Source organism: Dama dama, chromosome 16 (genome assembly GCF_033118175.1).
Source record: "Dama dama isolate Ldn47 chromosome 16, ASM3311817v1, whole genome shotgun sequence".
NCBI classification, from domain to species: domain Eukaryota; kingdom Metazoa; phylum Chordata; class Mammalia; order Artiodactyla; family Cervidae; genus Dama; species Dama dama.
The window spans coordinates 12,786,802-12,811,073 of record NC_083696.1 but is presented as its reverse complement, the minus strand read 5'-3'; the positions used below and the strand labels follow the sequence as shown (position 1 = coordinate 12,811,073).

Here is a 24,272-nt window from a genome sequence, read left to right as displayed (position 1 = left end):
TTAAGATGGACTGGATGTTAAGTGTTCTTGGGAGATTTTATAATCAATCTGTAGTTGCATAGGAAATGTCCTTAATTTTTAGAGACTCATACTGAAATATTTATGGGTGAAATGTCCTAATGTTGGTTATTTAAGAGGCTTCAGTGGGAAGGGCTTCCCTGCTGGCTCAGATGGTGAAGAATCCACCTGCAATGCAGGAGACCCGGGCTCAATCCCGGAGTTGGGAAGATCCCCTGGAGGAGGAAATGGTAACCTACTCCAGTATTCTTGCCTGGAGAATTTCCTGGACAGAGGAGCCGTGGAATCCCATGTCCTGATATTGGTTATTTACTTTGAAATGCTTCTGTGGGAAGAATATACGGGGAAATATGACAGAATGTTTATAATTGTGAAATGCACATGAAATTACACAGGAATGCATCGTCTAGTTTCTTCTGTATGTTTTCAAACTTGTTAATCATAGAAAACGTGGGAATCAATCCTTCTGGTGGCTCTCAGGACATAGGGGCCCACTGCTGAGGGGTGACGCTGAGACAGAGGGAGAGGACGGTGTGAACTGAAAGGCATCGTCAGTCCGTTCTCTTTCTCATTCCCACAGTCTAAAGTACTTCGAGAAAAATGGCTGCTGCAGGGCATACCTGCTGGAACCGCGGAAGAAGAGGAAGCCAGGAGGCGGCAGTCTGAGGAGGATGAGTTCAGAGTCAAGCAGCTTGAAGATAACATTCAGAGGTAGGTGGTTTCCGGTCCAGGGCCACACGCTGTGGCTTTACGGTGCAGTAACTGCCCTTCTCCTCTAGGAGGCGGTGCTGAACGCCATCGCCTTTTCCCAGAGCTTTCGAATTATCTTCCTAAACAGAGTATGTGCACTGTCGCTGCTGAAACTTTCCCAGAGGATCCAGAATTTTCACTCTGACGACCAAGTATCCTATTGCGCTGTCACGTAGTTTAGTGATGTCTTCATGGACCAACTAGGTGTGATGAGCAGCTTGCCCCTTCACTAAATGTCCCCCTTTTGAGTTCTTCTGGCAGCTCTTGCCTTTTTCCTTCTTGAGCTCAGGCTGTTAGCTGTTAGTCTGTTGCCACATTTACTACATTTGATCTTGAAGTGGGACATCTATAGCCAAGGGTCTTGGAATTGACACTGAGGGTCCCTCTGAAGGCTGTGTGCCTATGCTCTGAAAGATTCACTAAGTATTCTCTGGTTTCAGTGCTGTAGAGGGTGCTCTGTGGTCCTCAAGCAGGTTCTGAACATTTCAGTCTAGGAGATAAGTGACCTTCCTATATGTCCGGTGCCTAGCCAGACTCATACAGAAGCAAAACAAATATATGTTTCCATTTGGGAACTGTAGCCACAGCAGGTCCCAGGTCACCCAGCCAGAGATATGAGATGGTGCGGAAGATGGTGAGTGGAGGTGCCTTGGAACAAAATCTCCATCTCCACCTCATCCCCCAAATTCTGCCGGCAATCTCATCCTGGAGAGTGTCATCTCTTTCTCCTGGGGTTTTTGAACTCTTTTAAAATACAAAGAGTAATAGCTAATTTGCTTCCAGTCATTTGTACCCAAGAGTGAATGAAGCTGCTGAGAATCAACAGCTTCACCAAAGGGAAAAGCAGACTGACTGTAAGGCCCCTAGGCCTTCCCCCTGCTTTCCTGGAGCCCCAATGCCCCTTAGAGAGTTCTTGGAGCAGCTTGGCCAAGCTTTGCTTGTGGGGGAAACCTGCTAAGAAAAAGTTTATATGAGATGTGTGTGTGTGTACATACATATACATACACAAGCACATTTTTCTTAAAATATAAAGATATAAGCTAAGTATTATATGTACATATATATATGTAATATTGGAAAGGCTAAATTATGTATTAACATATATATGTCTCTGTGTGTATGTGTAGGATTGGCTGAAAAATTCATTTGGGTTTTGCCATAAGATGTTACAGAAAAACCCAAATGAACTTTCTGACCAACCCAATTATTTAAATATATATATATATATATATATATATATATATATGTATATATGAAGAAGAAGAAATTTTAATTATGTGAATGCTGACGTCAAGCTTGTGAAGACAAGTACCTCCAGGATCCCAGGAGAAAAAAAGGGACTTCTTTATGTTAGAAGCCCGGAAGATAGGAAGGGGAAGGGGCAGAATGAGTGGCCCAGTGTCCTGAGCTTTGGGGATTGCCTCTCCTCAAAAGTGGCTCAGCTTGCTGCATCTTAGACAAGATGAGGGAGCCATGAATAATGGGAAACAGCGACAGTAAGTTGGAGAGGAAAAGACAGCTCTGAGAAATGTTTTTTTTTCTTCTTTCTTTTGAGAAATGGTTTTATAGGAGGTTTGTTTTTAAGTCTCAATGTGGCAAGTCCATGGTGCTTTCAGCTGCAATGACAGTTGAGACCATATAGCATCTCTTTGTCTTTACTCTTGTTAAAAGCTGTAGTCCATTTCCTGTCTCTTTCTTGCTGGTTTCACGTAATCAGGACAGATGGGTCTGGCACCAAGTAGATGCCCCATAGTTGTTTGCTGAATGAAAGGATTGGGGCTGGGTGCACCACATCAGGGGACCTGCCTGGCAGAGGGAGCCTGGGAAGTTACTCTCCAGTCCAAGCTGGCAAAACCCTGGGAACCAGTGACTTAGGTACAGTCTAGTCACAGCAAGAACTGTGGTTCGGGCTCACACGGGACAGCATTATACGCCTGAGGAGTTCCAGGCAGGATGAAGAAACAAAGATGAAAATTGCAGGCCCCCTCTGAAGTGGAGGGAGACAGGGTACACACAGATGGGCAGAAAATCTGATTTAAAAATCATTTTTTAAAACCTGGATGTCTTTTCTCACTGAGCCTGTCATGTACATTCATTTCATGTAGTAGGTGTTATTGCAGATGGAAGGCAGACAGGATTTGGAAAGTAGGATAAAACTAGTTCCATGACCTTTTCTACTTTTCTTAATTGGCATCAGAAAACGTGGTCTTCAGCCACACTGGCAGTTTCACTTTGACTTGAATGCAAATATATTATGGTTCTGGCCCAGTAGGTAGTAACTCTCACCTGTCAGATGAGCCATTGCATGTGGAAGTAGAGTCTTAAATCAAGGCTCAGTTTTGGCTAAATTAATCATTGGAGTGAGATATAAGAGTGAAGTGCTGGTTTGTTGTTCAGGTGAGCATGACCATACTCCAAAAAAAAAAAAAAAAAAAAAATCTCTTTTCATCTTTTGAGTAAGGAAAGAACTCATTCAATGCATGCAATCTCCTGGAAGGCCATTTGAGAGAGAGATTCCCAAGCCAGAAGGAAAGAAATCCTAACAGACTAAGGGGCTAGGAGTGGGGTGCTTAGGCCTGGATTCAGGGGCTATTTCTTTCTGCCATAATCATGGCTTTGCTGGACCTCGGCCAGCTGGACATTGGCCATTTGCTGGGGGATGAGCTGTGGCCCCTGGAGCTGCTTTTCTGTAGGAGCAGGGCTGCCAATGGCATCATTTCCTCCTTAGGGCCTCTTGTGGGAGGAGCTTCCCCCTACCCTAGATGTTAGTTTCTGCTTCCCTTCATCTTCCTTACATCTTCTGTCTTCTATGGGGTTTAGCATCTCTAAGCTCCAGTCCCAAGGGAAGAAAGAAAAGCACTTTCCCCCTGCTCCTCCCTTAAAGGATATTCAGTCACCTGACACTTCCCTGAAGTCAAACACTCGTTCTCTCTCACATTCTTAATCCCTTGAACTGCTTTAAAGGCTCACTGTAAACAGAAGCATCCTCCAGTTGTACAGAGTCTGTGTGGATTGGTTAGCCTGGCTTTGCTCATTTTAGCTGACCTTGGCTAAGTGACGCTAAGCTGTAGGTTGGATGAGTCTGCTCATACTTTCCCTGCACAAATGAACTAATCATGACAATTTCCTTTTATGGCGATGGCAGAGGTGCAGAGGGGCTGAACAGGCAACAACGCATAGGCTCAGAACCGCCCATGAGCCATTAGCCAAGGTGGGTGGATGGTTCATCCCCAAACCCAGGGGAGGAGATGGACAGTCAGCCTTTAGTAGAAGGAACTCAGAATTATGGGGCAAAGAGTACAGATATAGGAAGGAGTGAAAATGGGGACTCATCCTTCAATCTTCCAGAAGCATTATTATTTCATTGAAAACTGCAAACATGAGGGAAAACTGGTCAGCAGGAGGAAAAGTACAGAAAAGCAAATGAATGTGAAAGGGGATGAACTAAAATAACTCAGGAATTCAGAGGAAAAGGAAGAGAATAAAGGAAAATATGAGTGGCTTTGAAGTCAGATCTTATCTTTACATAATAGGAATCCTGGAAACTCTCTGCAGAACCACCAAATAAGGGAATTCTAAAGGAAAGTTTCTTTGTTTGAAACAGAACATTAATTTGTAGATCTTAACATTTGGGTCCACTCGTCTAAGTTCACCCCTAGCAAAAATTAGATTTTCCTAAAGAGATATATGAATTCTTTTCAAACTGTATTAATATATAATATGAATATAATAAAGTATATTAGTACATTTGTGCTCTGAAGGTGTGTTAGTTCCTCTTGGTGAATTCAGAGTAGCTTGAAGAACCTGATGGAGCCTACAAGGAAAGATGAAGGGAAATCAGGCTCGCTTAGTTTAGAACAAGAGAAGATAATGGTCGCAACCTAACTCAGAACTTGATGTGTATGTAGAATTTAGGTCACATCTGAATTCTTATGTCTGGGCCGTTCTGAATATGATGAAGACTTAAAATAAAACATGAGAATTTGCACTTAGACATATGTCTGTTTCACTAGATATATCTTCAAGAAGAAAGAACATAACCACCTTTCTAATTCTGATTTGAAAACCCTTTATAGCTCCAGTAACTATACAGGCAGTTCCAGATTAACAGACACGTTTTCTTCCAAAATGTTATTTGTAAATTGGTGGTGGCTTGGAACTGAGATGTCTGTCTTTTAAAACTATAATATGTGGTGCTTGGGTCTTGAGGGCAGCCCACAAAGAGGACAGGAAAAACAGAGGGGAGGAGAGAGGGAGGGAGGGGAAAATGTAACTAAATTATTAAATCTAGGTGTTAGAATCACCTGGGAAGCTTTTGAAAAATATAAATGCCCAGGTCTCATTCCAGGAAGTTTGGATTCAGTGACCAAGGTGAAAGTGAAAGTTGCTCAGTCGTGTCCGACTCTTTGTGACCCCATAGATCATACAGTCCATGGAATTCTCCAGGCCAGAATACTGTAGTGGGTACCTTTTCCTTCTCCAGGGGATCTTCCCAACCCAGGGGTCAAACCCAGGTCTCCCGCATCGCGGGCAGATTCTTTACCAGCTGAGCCACAAGGGAACCAAGGTGAGGAGTCTTGTAATTTATGTTTTTCAAACTGCTCCCGGTAATTCTTTTGCATGGTCAGGTTCAAGAACAATTTCTAAAATGGTAAAAAGCATAGATCATAAGTGAAATCCCTATAATTTTTATTTATAATTATAGGAATTTTAATTCCTATAAACCCCTAAGGGAAGTGAGAAGTAAACAGTGTTTGTAAGAAAATTGATTTCATCCAAACCCATAAAGGACAACCCTGGCCCTTGGTTTCAGACTGATTTGAAGGCTTTGACTCGGGGAAATTTGAACCCTGCTCTGGGACTTCTATGCGTGCGTGCATGCTGAGTTGCTTGCTTTAGTTGTGTCCTATTCTGTGTGACCCTGTGGACTGTAGCCTGCCAGGCCCCTCTGTCCATGGGAGTCTCCAGGCAAGAATACTGGAGTGGGTTACCGTGCCCTCCTCAAGGGGATCTTTGCCACCCAGGGATCGAAGCCTCATCTGTCACGTCTACCTGCATTGGCAGGCAGTTTCTTTACCACTAGCACCACCTGGGAATAGGTAGGAATAAAGCTGTCTCTCTGGCATTGGGCTGAGGTCTGTCCCCCATAGGCCCCATGATGAAGCCAAGCTCTCATTTGAACTTGATTAGAAACAGCCGTGGTTTGAAAGTGAAAGTGTTTGTCATCAGTTGTGCCTGACTCTTTGTGACCCCATGGACTGTAGCCCTCCAGGCTCCTCTGTTCATGGAGTTCTCCAGGCAGAATACTGGAGTAAGTTGCCATTCCCTTCTCCAGGGGATCTTCCCAACCCAGGGATTGAACCCAGGTCTCCTGCATGGCAGGCAGATTCTTTGCCATCTGAACCACCAGGGAAGCCTTGGTTTACCAAACACAAATTGATACAGATCAGGAAAGACAGCTACTTTCACGTAGGCCAGAAAATTCTACCAATTTTCAAAGGTTTCTGTCTGAAATTAAGAGCACAATAGCCTTGAAGTGATGACGTCAAGGTGACAGGGAAAGAAGATGAGAACTGATCAGTATAATGGATATATTGATTGTTAAATTCTCTTGCACAACTTTTCATGATGTAGTGTTGGGATGGCCCAGTCAGTCTGTCAATTGTATTCTCAGCTCACTAGAAACCAGGAGCAAAAACGGGTTTTTTTAAAAACAAAAAAGTTGCAATCATTGAAAGAAAAAGCTGTACTCTTTTTAAAAAAATTGAATATCACATCTTCTGTCTGCTTTTCCATTGAAGTGCCATATTGAGAAAGCCCAAAGGATTGTTTCTGCCTTGGGCCCATCACCCACCATTGTCCATGCCATCACTGGACATGATGGGTCCCTGGGGGCCACAAGTGGGTTTCCCATTGATGCTGTTGGAGATTTTAGGTAGAGCCACACCAGCTCTGTCTATTTCACATCTGCTCCAATCAACAAGTCTTGTCACTTGCCTTGTGGTTTTCCACCTAAGGTTCTTTATTTAACCAAGTTTTATTTAAGTGTTTGAAATATAGTGTTAACTTTCTTTCATTAGTGAGACATATAGGGAAAATTTGTCCACTCACCTTAGAATTACCCCCGAAGAAGATGAGAAACCTCATGCAGTGGTAAATGAAAAAGTAACAAACTGTGCCAAAGCCAAGATGCTGATTCTAGCTCTGCTGCTAATTTGCCGTGTTGCTTTCGATAAATCTCTCCTCCTCTCTGGTCTCAGTTACCTCATCTTTTCAGTGGGAGGTCTCTCAGGATCCTTCAGCTATGGTATTCTGAGATCCTTTAATTTGGGAGGTTGGCCAAAAATCCCTCCTAAACAAATATACCTGTGCAGTGAAATATTAACATCACTATTGTAGAAGGAAGTAGTTTTGGAGACAGGCCAGTATTGGGGAAAGAGGCTAAATTCTCAGGAAACAAAAGCTCCAGGTGTAACTGACTCATCCCAGAGGTGACTAATTTCATTTCAACAGCCATCAGTTCTAAAATATGTGACATGAAAATATTCACTGAATAAAAGATTCAGGTCTCAATTGCTAACCTATAGAGGGCCATACAGCTTTTTAGAAAGAAAATTCAAGGTGCAAGTGGCCTGGTTCATTTCTACTTCTGACTCGAGCTTCTTCGAGTGCCTCCGTTAGTCTCTGATGGATACCAGAATTCACTTAATTTTCCACATTCTTAAAGCACTCAAAGCAGAAGACTGGCGACATCAGGCATAAGCATGTGTGTGTTATATTATGGGATTTTGGCAACCAAAGGAGATGACAGTCACCCACAAATAGCAGTACTAGAAAAGGCAACCGCAGAAATGTTCGTTAGAATCACAAAGGACACTTGCTCAAGATTCAGTATGTTCTTTCTGCTTGCTATTTTTAAGTCCATGATGCACTGTTCTTTCTCAGCATGGCATGGGGCATGCCACATTGGCATTCCACATCTGTGTACTCCCGGCAGTATTCAGCCATCTAGCCCTGGTCTGATTCCCATTCTTTTCAAAATATATCCATATAGACTGTAAAACATATGATGATATAATGAACTGTACTGTCTAATATGCATTGGTCTTGTCCTCTGTCCTGGGTACTGACATAACTTTGGGGCCTCCATGAATTCATTAATATTCTCATTTCATCCCCAGAACACGCTCATGAAATAGTTGTGATGATAATGATACCCCCTATACAGTTGGATGAACTGAGTCTTAGGAGAGATAAAGTAACTTGCTGCCCAGAATGGCCCCATTAAGAAGTGAAAGAGGCATTGTTTAAATTCAGCTCTGGCTAAATCCAAAATTTTCAACAGAAATGGTTATTTTAAACTAAAAGTCTTTGAGACCTGTGATATTCAGTGAGATTACACCAAAGTTTATCTCATGGTGTAGGTGGATGGACAGATAGACATGCTCCTTTTCCCGCCTCAAGGGCCTGGAAGAGTCTGGGCTTGGATCCATTGTGAGTGAGCCTCATGACTGGGCAGGCTGGCCCATTCAGATTCTTTCAAGAAGTACAGGTTCCATTGTAGCCTTTGCAAGCCCTTGGCTCCCAAGGACACTTTCTTGGTTGTATACAACCTAATCTCTGCTGGAAACCATGTGTGGTGATGCAAAGGTCCCCCAGCAGAGTGTAGTGATTAGGAATCTGGACCTTGGAATTTGATTGTGTTTGGTTTGAGCCCTAGTTCTGCATTTACAAGTTGTTCGATCTTGGACAAGCCCTGTAGCTTCTCTGGACTTGAATTTTCCCACCCATACACTGAAGATAACGATGCCCGCCTGAAGAGTTGTTGTCATGTGTAGAGATCATGTTCGTGTGTGAAGTGACAGTGCAGTAGACTGTCAGGAAGTAAGCGTAAAGTGAAAGTGGCTCAGTCGTGTCCGACTCTTTGTGACCCCATGGAATTCTATACAGTGCATGGAATTCTCCAGGCCAGAATGCTGGAGTGGGTAGCTTTTCCCTTTTCCAGGGGATCTTCCCAACCCAGAGATCAAATTCAGGTGTCCCACACTGCAGGTGGATTTTTTACCAGCTGAGCCACAAGGGAAGCCCGAAGTAAGCATAGTGCTATTGTTATTATTTTCTCTATCCTTCTAGAGAGGGTTTCCAACAGTAACACTATTGACATTTGGGGCCAGACAATTCTTTGTTTTTTTGGGGGACTGTCCTGTGACTTCCAGAATAGTTAGCAGCATCCCTGATGTCTACCCAGTAGATGCCAGTAGCACTACCCCCGCACCCCCAGTCACGACAATCAGAAGTGTCTTCAGGCATGGCTAAGTGCCTCCAAAATAGCCCCTAATTGAGAACCACTGTTCTAAAACCTGGAGTTATAGGTGTTGATACTGAAATAAAAATCACCCTGTCAAACATCCTCAGAATACAGAATCCTAAAAAGATTTATGAAGATAACATTAATGATTCTCGGTGCAGAATGACATAAAGGCTTTCAGTTGATTGAAAATAGAAATCTTGTCAAATGCTGAGCCATGAAAGTCAGCTCTGTGTTAGAAAGAAATAGTTGGTTTCTGTTTTGTTTTGGTTTGGTTTTTGGCATCCAGTGCTGTGCTGATTTTGCAAAGGCAGTGATTTTATGACAGCTCATGCAATTGCAGAATCTTAGAGTATGCATAACTGATGTGTTGTTACCTGGATCAGCTTTTATCTGATACTTCACAATTTGCAATGAACCCAGTGAGTGAGAGTCAGTAGACAGTTTCTCCCAGAGGCTGAAAGTGACAGGGAACTCACTTCCTCACAAAGTAACACTGAAGTCCACGCTGGAACAACTGCTCATTATCACAAAGAATCCTCCCTTGGGATGAAAGTTATATTCTTTGCAATTTCCCCCTGCTCTAAGGTTTCTACCCTGCCCCCGGGAAAGTCCCTCTTTATAGATTCTAAAATCTGGACGCTTCTGGGTTGTGGTCAGTTTAGGAAGCTGAGCAGGCGAGGGAGGGAGCACTCTGAGATTGCATTCACGCACATCTGCATTGCGTGTGAGTTTCCTAGTGGCCAGTAGTGGAAAAGCCTACTGCCAGATGTTCCCAAGCATCTTGCCTTACTCAGGTTTTGTAGGCTTCATTATAGTTGCCTCATTGATTAGGTAGATTGAGTTTAAAGTGCCCAGAATGATGAAAATAGTGGGAGAATTCCATCCATACCCTGAGGCCATGTAAAAGTCACATTTGGGAATCGCTTCCATTTTCCAGCTCTTAGAACAATTGCTTTAGTCGAAGGAATTATACAGAGTCAACTTTCTTGGCAGCTGGTCCCAGTTTTTTTGCCCTATGATTGCCATGCTTTAAGTTCCCTGTCTACAAATGCTTTGAAAATGGTATTTAAAAAAAAAGAAAGAAAGAAAGTGGTATTTTTCTGCCCCAATAGCTTATCATGTGGTCACTTCTAACCCCTTTAAATTCTTAATGGAACAGAAGCATCAGTAGTCCTGTTGATAGTTTTTTCTATGATCTTTACCAGTTTACCAGTTGTGCATTCTGAAGGCAATGGATGGTCTCTTCCCAGGTCCTCCCCAGCAAGAACAGTCTATGGTATTAGAACATGGGGGCCTTACAGTCAAGTCTGAGGTTGCAGTCAATGGCTGAGGTTCAGGAGTCATGTGGTCATGGGGACCCAGGCAGGCTTTGATGGGGAGCAAGCAGGCCTGCAGGGAGGCTGACCTGACACCTCCGTCATCACAGTCTGCAGCCTTGTCAATGTCTTTGGCACAAGGCCACTTGATATGCTCTCTTTTCACTGCCCAGGCCCAATGAAGAGTGTAGTGGGACTCCAGGCTGCTTGAGACGCAAGGCTGCGTCTCCTGGCCTTTCTAGTTTCTCCCCCGATCAGGTCCAAGCCTTGAACCTTCCAAGGCAACAAAGAGAGATAAACTGCACAAACCCTCTCCTGGTCTAGGGTTCCAGTTCCCCAGCAGACATGTGAGAACGCTAGAAGAAATGCCTCTCTTCTTACTCCCCCGATCCCCAACCAAAGCAACTTCTGCCACCAAGGGTTCTTTAGATTTCTCACCCAAGGTGTGAGCCTTGAGAATGGGAATTTCAGGCCAGGTGAGAGAAAAAGGGTATGCAGCAATAGATGAGTTAGGTTTTAGGCCATGTTTATTAGGAGGGATTTGCCAACATCCTTGTTCCCAAGCCTTCTTGGAGAAACTATTGTTATCTTTGAGACCATTTGGAGCACATGTGCAATTATACTTGCAATGTGATGAATTAAGATTCATTGTACTCACAGATTCTGAGTCAGGAGTTTGAGCAGAGAACAGCAGTAACAGCTTGTCTGTGCTTCACAGTGTGGGACCTCAGCAGGGAGGACACACCTGGCTGGGGATGACTCAAGGGGCTGGGTGCTGGAATCACCTTCATCGCATGTCTAGGGCCTGAACTAGGATGCCACAAAGGCTGGGTGGTACTAACATCCATGTACTTCCATGTGGCCCTTCCACAGGGCTAGCCTTCTCCCTGCGTGGCAGCTGGGTTCTGAGAAGCAGCACCCCAAGGGGTTAGTTTAGAGAGGAGATATTCTTCCAAGGGAGCCGGGAGGAAGTTGTAAGACTTCTTCCATCCTGGCCCCTCAGAACTCTGGTCTCATCATTTCTACTGCATCTTACTGGTTTCAACTGAACCACTAAAGCCAACTCTAAAACTTTAAACACTAGAGCTTTTCCCCTGGTGGCTCAGTCGGTAAAGAATCCACCTGCAATGCAGGAGATAGGTTTGTTCTCTAGGTTGGGAAGATCCCCTGGAGAAGGAAATAGGAACTTACTCCCGTATACTTGCCTGGGAAATCCCATGGACAAAAGAGCCTGGCAGGCTGTAGTCCACAGGGTCTCAAGAGTCAGACACGACTTAGTGACTACCTCCACCACCAAAGCCAACTCAGATTCAAGGCAGGGGAAATAAGAATCCACCTCTCGGTGGGAGTGGCAAGGTCACATTGCTGAAGAGCATGTGAGATGGAAGAGATTTTTATGGACTGTTCAGGAAATATGGTCTGCCTCAGAGCCTATATTGTTTGGTGTGCATTTGAAGCCTAGTCTTTATTATTATGTATTTGTTTGAGTGTTCCGTTTATTATTATGCTGTATTCCTCTTTATTTTTATGAATATCAAAATCTTCTTTAATGCAGTTAAAAAATAAAGGAATAGAGGCCCCCGAGTGACTTACCTAAAACCTCATGTAAAGTGACAAGACCACTGTGCTCCCTGCTGACTTAAAGCACCCTCCTCTCCTCACTGCTGAGGTTTTTGATCTCTTTTGAAGCAGAATCTCTGTTGGAATAATACAAACTCCGGGGATCTGGGAGTCTCGTGTTTTTTCCTCCCATGTGAAAAGGCAAAGGAAAAACGTGAATGATGCTTGAACATTGCCAGTGCACAGAGGAAATCTGTGAGGTTAGGGACACCGCTGCCAGCACAGACTGGCACCTCAGTCAGGGTGCCCAGAGGAAGGGTTTTACACACCGCCATGATATGTGGCATGAGGGTTGCCACCATAGCCAGGTCTGGCTGGAAGGACTGGACGTCTCTGATCACCAGTGGCATTCGTGGCCATTGATGGATCACATGACTCTTCCGTGCAAATTAGCAAACGCAGCTCCACACGAGGCCACCACTTGGAAAGACCACTGGGCCGGCCTCCGGCCTCTGCTGTCTTGGCTCCTGTCCTCAGACAGAGATAAGCTGTCCAAGCCCTTGCACTGGTCCTGCTCACTTCTTGGTCTCTGCTGGCTTCCTTCTTACTGGTCCTTAAGGTGTCTCAGTTTCCTCCCCTTCTTAGTCTCAGGTAAAGGCCAGAGGGGATGGAGAGGAAACTTTTTACAGGCCACTGGGGAACACAAACAACCAAGCCATCCATTACAGGCTGGTGGGATAGCTTCTATCATGAAGGTTCAAAAAGGGTCTGTGGGAGTCTGTAGAGGGGAGGGGTGATTAACACTCAGATCAGGGAGTGCAGGTAAGACATCCTAGCATGAAGTGTGAGGAGAATGAGTTTAGCTCTTGATTTTATCTGCTGTTGATTTTCAGCAAATGGTTTTATCTTTTTACTTTACGTTACACCGTATTACCTTTTATTACATTACATTGTGTTACATTATGTTCCTTCTTGATTAGGATGTAAATTCCAGGAGCCCAAGGACTTCACAGGTTGCTCACTTTATAAGTTTCCTAAGGGTGCTGTAACAAATTACAGCAAACTTGGTGGCTTCACACCACAGAAATGTATTCTGTCACACTTCTAAAGGCCAAAAATCTAAGATCAGGGTGTCAGCAGGGCTGTGCTTTCTCCAGAGGCTCTAGGGGAGGATCCTTCCTTGCCTCTTCCAGCCTCCGATGACTCCCGGCATTCCTTGGCCTGTGACTGCATCACTCTCATCTCTGCCTCCATCTCCATGTGCCTTCTCTCCCAGTGTCTTCTCTTCTTCTGTCTCCTAGAAGGACACTTGGCGTTGGAGTCAGAGCCCTTCCAGATAACCCCAGATGATCACATCTCAAAATCCTTTAATTACATCTACAAAGACACCCCCCCCCCAGCAAATAAGGTCATACTTACAAATTCCAGGGTTAGAATGTGGTCATATCTCTGGGGGACCACCATTCAACCCACTGGGCTCCCTAGGTGGCTCAGTGGGTAAAGAATCTCCCTGCAATGCTGGAGATACAGGTGATGTGGGTTCAATCCCTGAGTCAGGAAGATCCCCAGGAGAAGGGCATGGCAACCCACTCCAGTATTCTTGCCTGGAGAATCCCATGGACAGAGGAGCCTGGCAGATGGCAGTCCACAGGGTCGCAAAGAGTCGGATGTGACTGAAGCGACTGAGCACGCACGCATGCATTCACCTCACTACACTCGCTGTGTGTGCACGTGTCCCGAGTGCCTCGGATACTGCCTGGTGTCTGCTAGACTGCTCTCAGTAAATATTTTTTATCAACGTAATTAAGATTTATATAATTTTCACAAGAGTAGGATACAAATGCTATTCAAGTTCCCATAGACTGTGAACTAGGAGACACTGAAACATGTCCAGGGACATTAAACAAGGTGCAAAAACGTCATGGTCTAATGATGCAGCAAATACCTTTTAATTTAATTGATCTGTATAAGATTTAGGTCATCTAAAGGATTGTGATGAGGTTCAAAACCAACCTTTATGTCTAGAGACAGCATGGGGTTGTAGTTATGGCTAAGAGCATCAGCATCCCACTTGCTGGTTCAAATCCAGGGTCTCCACTTGCTGTGTGTGTGATCCTAGTTCCATTAGATTCTCTCTACTTCTCTTGCCTCTACTACAAAGAAAAGATAATAAAGTAATAATGAGACAGACTTTATTGGGTAGTGGTGACAAGCTAACATATACGGAATGCTTATTACTTAGAACAACCTAGGACTTGGTGCCCAATAGGTTTTAGCTTTTATTGTAAAAACAAAAGACTGATGTGACAATACATAGTATATAAACAGCCCCAAATTATTTGATTTTCCCAGACTCCCTCTCCATTCTCAAACAGGTGAGAGGGACGCTCCTGCTCTAGGCTTAGCACACTGTTTAGAAGTCAACTGCAGCTGGACATACAAATCCAGGGATGACTTGGAAGGACCAGCCCGCACCTCTGGGAGGTCCCAGGCAGAGGAGGAAAGGAGGCTGAGAGCACAGGGCTGAAAGCTGCGGCCTTGAGGACAAGCAGCAGCCTCTGTCTCCAGGGCAGTGGCTCGCCTCTCTGGTTCCCTCTTGCCTTGTGATCAACTCCTGTCTGTCACCCTGAGGCCCTCAGCAGGAATTCCAGGGCTTTCCAGAACCTGTCAGCTAAAGCAGAGGATGAAAAAGAACAACTCCAAGGGCAAAAGAAGTAGGACAATACGAGAGAGAGATTTAAGAAGAACCCAGACTAATTGTGGGGCAGACCCAGTTGAATAAGGTGAGAAGTTAGAGTTATCTCATCAGGTTATTTTTTTTTTTAATGTAACCTTGTGCTTTCCAGTTGCTTACTAAAAAAAAAAAAAAAAAATCATCTCCATGTTAGAGTGATACCCTGCTCAGGTCTTTAGGAGACTTTGCTTTGTTAGAGAAAAACAGCTAAGCCTACTGCTATTTAAAGTATGTCCACACAGACTTTCTCTCCTACAAATTCATCCAAAGAATAACTGAACGCAGAGCAAACTTCGCAAAACAACTTCCGATCACTAGCTGAGGTCGTCGGGTGCCCAGAAAAGCAGCCCATTGTCTTCGGAAGGAGGTAGGACAAAATATGAAGGATTGAAAGTGAGACAAAAGAGCTAAGGACGGAGATCCGTCCCGGGAAGGGAATCTTAGGCGGCATTGCTTGGAGTAGGGTCCGGGCCTGAGTGCCCTGAGGACAATCGGAGGGAGCTTCTGTGAGTTGCCAACTTGAACTGTGGGAGACCAAAAGAGAGAGAGTAAATTAACCGGCCTGAACACACTGCCGGCCGTTTGCAGAACAAAGAGACCGAGAAAATCCAGAGAAGAGCTCGCAGGCTGCGGACCGGCCCAGCCCCGCCGGAGGCAGGAGGCAGGGGGGAGGGGAAGGTCGCAGCGAGACACAGGGCGCAGGGACCTGACCAGCGCGGGCGGGGACTGGGGCTGGGGACGCGGAGGGCAGAAGGCGCGCGCACCCGACTGGCGCCGGCGGAAACTGAGACTGGGTCCGCGGAAGGGAGGGGGCACGCCACACCTGGGGAGAGTGCGCCCACCAAGCCCCTCGCTGCCTGGACCGCTCTGACGGGGAAGGCACAGAGAGCAGGCGCAGCTTTTCCTTCCGCGCTTTTGTGGAACACCCGAGGGCTGGAACCTCGTGCAGCGCGCTCCACATAGAGCAGCCGGGAGCCTGAGCAGCGCAGACGGAGAGAGCAGCGTCAGCCCCGCCCGGCAGCGCCAGCCCCTCCCCGCAGAGCGACGGAACTAGCTACCTGAATAAGAGTCCACCTCTGCCCGCCTGTGTCAGGGCGGAAATGAGACTCTGAAGAGACTGGCAAACAGAAGCCAAATAAACAAAGGGAACCGCCTCAGAAGGGACCGGTGCAACAGATTAAAATCCCTCTAGAAAACACCGACTACACCGGAAGGGGCCTGTAGATATCGAGAAGTGTAAGTTCTGGAACGAGGAGCTATCTGAAACTGAGCCGAACCCACACTGACCACAACAGCTCCAGAGAAACTCCTAGATATAATTTTACTTTTTTCTCCTTTTTTTTTTTTTTTTATTTTTTCTTTTTTATTTTTTCTCTTTTATTTTCCTTTAAAATCCCCTATTACTCCCCCATTACTCCTTAACTTTCATTTCCATAGATTTTTATGATTTTTTTAATTAGGGAAAAAAAAATTTTTCTTTCTTTCTTTTTTTTTTTTTCTTCTTTTCTTTTTCTTTTTTTTTTCTCTTTTTTTTCTTTCCTTTTTCTCTTCTATCTTCTATTTTTCTTTTTCTCTTATTTCTTTTAAAGTCCTCTAGTACTCCTCTACTACTCCTTAATTTTCATTTTCAATACACTATAACCTTACAAAAAAAAAAAAGAAGAGAAGCCCTATTTTTAAACCAAAGATTATCCTCTCCCAATCTTGACTCTCTGTTTTCTACCTCAGAACACCTCTATTTCCTCCTTTCCCCTTCTCTTCCCAATCCAATTCTGTGAATCTTTGTAGGTGACTGGGCTACGGAGAACACTCTGGGAACAGACAGCTGTGTAGATCTGTCTCTCTCCTCTTGAGTCCCCCTTTTTCTCCTCCTGCTCATCTCTATCTCCCTCCTCCCTCTCCTCTTCTTCATGTAACTCTGTGAACCTCTCTAGGTGTCCCTAACGGGGGAGAATCTTTTCGCCATTAACCTAGAAGTTTTCTTATCACGGCTGTATAGTTGGAGAAGTCCTGAGACTACAGGAAGAATAAAACTGAAATCCAGAGGCAGGAGACTTAAGCCCAAAACCTGAGAACACCAGAAAACTCCTGACTACATGAAACTTTAAGTAATAAGTGACTGTCCAAAAGCCTCCATACCTACACTGAAACCAACCACCACCCAAGAGCCAATAAGTTTTAGAGCAAGACATACCACGCAAATTCTCCAGCAACGCAGGAACATAGCCGTGAACGTCAACATACAGGCTGCCCAAGGACACACCTAACACATAGACCCATCTCAAAACTCATTACTGGGCACTCCATTGCTCTCCAAAGAGAAGAAATCAAATTCCACGCACCAGAACACTGACGCAAGCTTCCCTAACCAGGAAACCTTGACAAGCCAATCGTCTAACCCCACCCATGGGGTAAATCCTCCACAATAAAAAGGAACCACAGACCTCCAGAATACAGAAAGCCCACTCCAGATACAGCAATCTAAACAAGATGAAGAGGCAAAGAAATACCCAACAGGTAAAGGAACATGAAAAATGCCCACCAAGTCAAACAAAAGAGGAGGAGATAGGGAATCTACCTGAAAAAGAATTTAGAATAATGATAATAAAAATGATCCAAAATCTTGAAAACAAAATGGAGTTACAGATAAATAGCCTGGAGACAAAGATTGAAAAGATACAAGAAATGTTTAATAAAGACCTAGAAGAAATAAAAGAGTCAATTAAAAATGAATAATGCAATGAATGAGATCAAAAACACTTTGGAGGGAACCAAGAGTAGACTAACGGAAGCAGAAGATAGGATAAGTGAGATAGAAGATAAAATGGTGGAAATAAATGAAGCAGAGAGGAAAAAAGGAAAAAGGATCAAAAGAAATGAGGACAACCTCAGGGACCTCTGGGACAATGTGAAACGCCCCAACATTCGAATCATAGGAATTCCAGAAGAAGAAGACAAAAAGAAAGGCCATGAGAAAATACTCGAGGAGATAATAGCTGAAAACTTCCCTAAAATGGGGGAGGAAATAGCCACCCAAGTCCAAGAAGCCCAGAGAGTCCCAAACAGGATAAACCCAAGGCGAAACACCCCAAGACACATATTAATCAAATTAACAAAGATCAAACACAAAGAACAAATATTAAAAGCAACAAGGGAGAAACAACAAATAACACACAAAGGGATCCCCATAAGGATAACAGCTGATCTATCAATAGAAACCCTCCAGGCCAGAAGGGAATGGCAGGACGTACTGAAAGTAATGAAAGAGAATAACCTACAACCTAGATTACTGTATCCAGCAAGGATCTCATTCAGATATGAAGGAGAATTCAAAAGCTTTACAGATAAGCAAAAGCTGAGAGAATTCAGCACCACCAAACCAGCTCTTCAACAAATGCTAAAGGATCTTCTCTAGACAGGAAATGCAGAAAGGTTTTATAAATGTGAACCCAAAACAACAAAGTAAATGGCAACGGGACCACACCTATCAATAATTACCCTAAATGTAAATGGGTTGAATACCCCAACCAAAAGACAAAGATTGGCTGAATGGATACAAAAACAAGACCCCTATATATGCTGTCTACAAGAGACCCACCTCAAAGCAAGAGACACATACAGACTAAAAGTGAAGGGCTGGAAAAAAATATTTCACGCAAATGGAGACCAAAAGAAAGCAGGAGTCGCAATACTCATATCAGATAAAATAGACTTTCAAATAAAGGAAGTGAAAAGAGACAAAGAAGGACACTATATAATGATCAAAGGATCAATCCAAGAAGAAGATATAACAATTATAAATATATATGCACCCAACATAGGAGCACCGCAACATGTGCGGCAAACACTAACGAGTATGAAAGAGGAAATTAATAGTAACACAATAATAGTGGGAGACTTTAATACCCCACTCACAACTATGGATAGATCAACTAAACAGAAAATTAACAAGGAAACACAAACCTTCAATGACACAATGGACCAGCTAGACCTAATTGATATCTATAGGACATTTCACCCCAAAACAATCAACTTCACCTTTTTCTCAAGTGCACACGGAACCTTCTCCAGAATAGATCACATCCTGGGCCATAAATCTGGTCTTGGAAAATTCAAAAAAATTGAAATCATTCCAGTCATCTTTTCTGACCACAGTGCAGTAAGATTAGATCTCAATTACAGGAAGAAAATTGTTAAAAATTCAAACATATGGAGGCTAAATAACACGCTTCTGAATAACCAACAAATCATAGAAGAAATCAAAAAAGAAATCAAAATATGTATAGAAATGAATGAAAATGAAAACACAACAACCCAAAACCTATGGGACACTGTAAAAGCAGTGCTAAGGGGAAGGTTCATAGCATTACAGGCTTACATCAAGAAACAAGAAAAAAACCAAATAAATAACCTAACTCTACACCTAAAGCAACTAGAGAAGGAAGAAATGAAGAACCCCAGGGTCAGCAGAAGGAAAGAAATCTTAAAAATCAGGGCAGAAATAAATGCAAAAGAAACTAAAGAGACCATAGCAAAAATCAACAAAGCTAAAAGCTGGTTTTTTTAAAAAATAAACAAAATTGACAAGCCATTAGCAAGACTCATTAAGAAACAAAGAGAGAAAAACCAAATTAACAAAATTAGAAATGAAAATGGAGAGATCACAACAGACAACACTGAAATACAAAGGATCATAAGAGACTACTACCAGCAGCTCTATGCCAATAAAATGGACAACTTGGATGAAATGGACAAATTCTTAGAAAAGTATAACTTTCCAAAACTGAACCAGGAAGAAATAGAAGATCTTAACAGACCCATCACAAGCAAGGAAATCGAAACTGTAATCAAAAATCTTCCAGCAAACAAAAGCCCAGGACCAGATAGCTTCACAGCTGAATTCTACCAAAAATTTAGAGAAGAGCTAACACCTATCTTACTCAAACTCTTCCAGAAAATTGCAGAGGAAGGTAAGCTTCCAAACTCATTCTATGAGGCCACCATCACCCTAATTCCAAAACCAGACAAAGATGCCACAAAAAAAGAAAACTACAGGCCAATATCACTGATGAACATAGATGCAAAAATCCTTAACAAAATTCTAGCAAACAGAATCCAACAACATATTAAAAAAATCATACACCATGACCAAGTGGGCTTTATCCCAGGAATGCAAGGATTCTTTAATATCCACAAATCAATCAATGTAATACACCACATTAACAAATTGAAAGCTCTCAATAGATGCAGAGAAAGCCTTTGACAAAATTCAACACTCATTTATGATTAAAACTCTCCAAAAAGCAGGAATAGAAGGAACATACCTCAACATGATAAAAGCTATATATGACAAACCCACAGCAAGCATCACCCTCAATGGTGAAAAATTGAAAGCATTTCCCCTGAAATCAGGAACAAGACAAGGGTGCCCACTCTCACCACTACTATTCAACATAGTGTTGGAAGTTCTGGCCACAGCAATCAGAGCAGAAAAAGAAGTAAAAGGAATCCAGATAGGAAAAGAAGTGAAACTCTCACTGTTTGCAGATGACATGATCCTCTACATAGAAAACCCTAAAGACTCTACCAGAAAATTACTAGAGCTAATCAATGAATATAGTAAAGTTGCAGGATATAAAATTAACACACAGAAATCCCTTGCATTCCTATATACTAACAATGAAAAAACAGAAAGAGAAATTAAAGAAACAATACCATTCACCATTGCAACAAAAAGAATAAAATACTTAGGAGTATATCTACCTAAAGAAACAAAAGACCTATACATAGAAAACTATAAAACACTGATGAAAGAAATCAAAGAGGACACAAACAGATGGAGAAACATACCGTGTTCATGGATTGGAAGAATCAATGTTGTCAAAATGGCTATTCTACCCAAAGCAATCTATAGATTCAATGCAATCCCTATCAAGTTACCAACGGTATTTTTCACAGAACTAGACCAAAGAATTTCACAATTTGTATGGAAATACAAAAAACCTCGAATAGCCAAAGCAATCTTGAGAAAGAAGAATGGAACTGGAGGAATCAACCTGCCTGACTTCAGGCTCTACTACAAAGCCACAGTCATCAAGACAGTGTGGTACTGGCACAAAGACAGAAATATAGATCAATGGAACAGAATAGAAAGCCCAGAGATAAATCCATGAACCTATGGACACCTTATCTTCGACAAAGGAGGCAAGGATATACAATGGAAAAAAGACAACCTCTTTAACAAGTGGTGCTGGGAAAACTGGTCAACCACTTGTAAAAGAATGAAACTAGAACACCTTCTAACACCATACACAAAAATAAACTCAAAATGGATTAAAGATCTAAATGTAAGACCAGAGACTATAAAATTCCTAGAGGAGAACATAGGCAAAACACTCTCTGACATAAATCACAGCAGGATCCTCTATGACCCACCTCCCAGAATATTGGAAATAAAAGCAAAAATACACAAATGGGACCTAATTAAACTTAAAAGCTTTTGCACAACAAAGGAAACTATAAGCAAGGTGAAAAGACACCCCTCAGAATGGGAGAAAATAATAGCAAACGAAGCAACAAAGGATTAATCTCAAAAATATACAAGCAACTCCTGAAGCTCAATTCCAGAAAAATAAATGACCCAATCAAAAAATGGGCCAAAGAACTAAACAGACATTTCTCCAAAGAAGACATACAGATGGCTAACAAACACATGAAAAGATGCTCAACATCACTCATTATCAGAGAAATGTAAATCAAAACCACAACAAGGTACCATTACACGCCAGTCAGGATGGCTGCTATCCAAAAGTCTACAAGCAATAAATGCTAGAGAGGGTGTGGAGAAAAGGGAACCCTCTTACACTGTTGGTGGGAATGCAAACTAGTACAGCCACTGTGGAGAATAGTGTGGAGATTCCTTAAAAAACTGGAAATAGAACTGCCATATGACCCAGCAATACCACTCCTGGGCATACACACTGAAGAAACTAGATCTGAAAGAGACACATGCACCCCCAGTTCATCGCAGCACTGTTTATAATTGCCAGGACATGGAAGCAACCTAGAGGCCCATCAGCAGACGAATGGATCAGGAAGCTATGGTACATATACACAATGGAATATTACTCAGCCATTAAAAAGAATTCATTTGAATCAGTTCTAATGAGATGGATGAAACTGGAGCCCATTATACAGAGTGAAGTAAGCCAGAAATATAAAGACCAGTACAGTATACTAATGCATATATATGGAATTTAGAAAGATGGTAACAATAACCCAATATGCAAAACAGAAAAAGAGACACAGATGTACAGAACAGACTTTGGGACTCTGTGGGAGAAGGCGAGGGTGGGATGTTCTGAGAGAACAGCATTGAAACAAGTATACTATCAAGTGTGAAACAGATCACCAGCCCAGGTTGGATGCATGAGACAAGTGCTCAGGGCTGGTGCACTGGGAAGACCCAGAGGGATGGGATGGGGAGGGAGGTGGGAGGGGGGATCGGGATGGGGAACACATGTAAATCCATGGCTGATTCATGTGAATGTATGGCAAAAACTACTACAATGTTGTAAAGTAATAAGCCTCCAACTAATAAAAATAAATGAAAAAAAAAAAAGTATGTCCAGGGACCACTTCTGGTCAGGCAACTGTTTCTTACTAGTAATATCAGTCTATGACAAGATTAGGACAGCAGTTGCCAGAAAGATGTCTGGAAGCCTTATGACAACTTGGCATTGTCCTGACAGCCAAGTCGGTGCTCGGTGGCTCGTTTCACTGCATAGACCAGTCTGTGGGCTGTTGCATTCCTTGGCTAGCTGCATGTGTCATGAGCTTGGTGTTGTATTGGTCTGTGATGGATTGGGATAAAGCCCTAGGCCTACAAAGCAAACATCAGAGAAGAGAACATATATCCCCAGTTGGACTTGTGAAAAGTATGTCATGACTTTAATCTGCATGTCGATGAATATAAAGAGGTCAAGGTCCTTCTGATATGTTTAACAGGTGTTTGTATTTATTCTTTTTATGAACTACCTGTTAGTACGTGTTGTTATTGTTTAGTTGCGAGGTCTTGTCTGACTCTCTTGCAGCCCCATGGACTGTAGCCCTCCAGGCCCTACTGTCCATGGGATTTCCCAGGCAAAAATACTGGAGTGGGTTGCCATTTCCTCCTCCGGGGATCTTCCTGAACCAGGAATTGAACCTGAGTTTCCTGCATTGGCAGGCAGATTCTTTACCACTGAGCCACCAGGAAAGTCCACCTGTTTGTATACTTTGTTCTTCTTCTGGAGTGTTGATATTTTTCCAATCAATTTTTAAGAACTTTCATAAGTTTTGTTTTGCCATTTTTGTTGCAAATGGTTTTCAATTCAATGAAGCATTTTTCAGAATAAAAGATAAAAAAAAAGAAAAAAAAATATATATATATGCCCCAAGATCACAGTTTTTGACTAAGTGTTTAAATATTGTCATTGCCATCTCTTTGCACCAATTTGTTTTTTTTTTAACTTTTGATTTTATATTGGGGTTTAGCCAATTAACAATGCTGTGATAGTTTCAGGTGGGCAGCAAAGGAACTCAGCCATACACATACATGTATCTCTTCTCCCCCACTCTCCCCTCCCATCCAGGCTGCTATATAACATTGAGCAGCATTCCATGTGCCATGCAGTGGGTCCTTGTTGGTTATCCATTTTAAATGTAGCAGTGTGTACCTGTCCATCCCAAACTCCCTAACTCTCCCTTCCCCATAGGATACACCAATTTATCTTTAGATCTAGAAAAAACCTTGCAGAGTCTTTAGACTGAGCACCTCTCCACGCCTGAAGCCAGGACAGACCCGGGGACTCTCAGGATGCCCCAGCCAGCCAGTGATCCTCCTGCATCTAAACCCAGGTTCCCAGTGCTCTTTCAGAGCTACCATCCTTGCCCGCAGCGAATGCTAAAGAAAAGAGCAGCCCCGGACAAGGAATCCCAAATTCCAGATTAATGCCCCAGAGTGATGATGTGGTTTTCTTGGGAGCAGCTGTTTTATGAATAGGACTTGGGGGCATCTCAGACCTTCCATCTAGGGTAATGTGCTGCTGCTGGGGTCTGCTCTGGGAAGCAGAGGGCGGACTGTAAGACACTGACATTTGAACATTAGCCAAATGTCTTGGTGTTTGTCATCTTGAGAAAATCAGTTAATGTCCTGGGTGAATCTGTAAATAGGAATAAAAATAAAATTTGCTTTCCCTGAGGACATCTTAAGAATTTTGGTTGGGCTTCAAGAGGAGGCCCAGAGAGATCATCATTGGCCTGGGAACTCATCGGTAAGACTGTCTGGAATCATCTGGAAGAGACTCTTGGCAGCTGGCGTGTTCAGCCCCTGCCTTCAGGTAGGACTACACGTACGCCATTTCAGAGTCATGCCCATGTCTCCTGTTTTTAAAGAAGGAAGGGAGATTCTACAGTTGAGTGACTGTTCCTTTGGCCAGCACTATCATGGCCTTGACAGTGTTGATGGAGCCAGGCAGGGAGGAAGCCATCCTCAGGCCATGGTCCTCCTGGGGGAGAGTCAGAAGGGGGCATCCCATGTCTT

General features: G+C 43.1%; 1 protein-coding gene across 4 annotated transcripts in view; it reads left to right on the top strand.

Moving 5' to 3' along the window:
• PALM2AKAP2 (PALM2 and AKAP2 fusion) overlaps positions 1–24,272 on the top strand; it is a 497,146-nt gene that overhangs the window by 216,950 nt on the left and 255,924 nt on the right. For all 4 annotated transcript variants that reach the window (XM_061163447.1, XM_061163445.1, XM_061163448.1 and 1 more), the window contains one exon: positions 599–729. In XM_061163447.1, the coding sequence (XP_061019430.1) occupies positions 599–729 (131 nt within the window). The remainder of the gene's footprint in view (positions 1–598; positions 730–24,272) is intronic.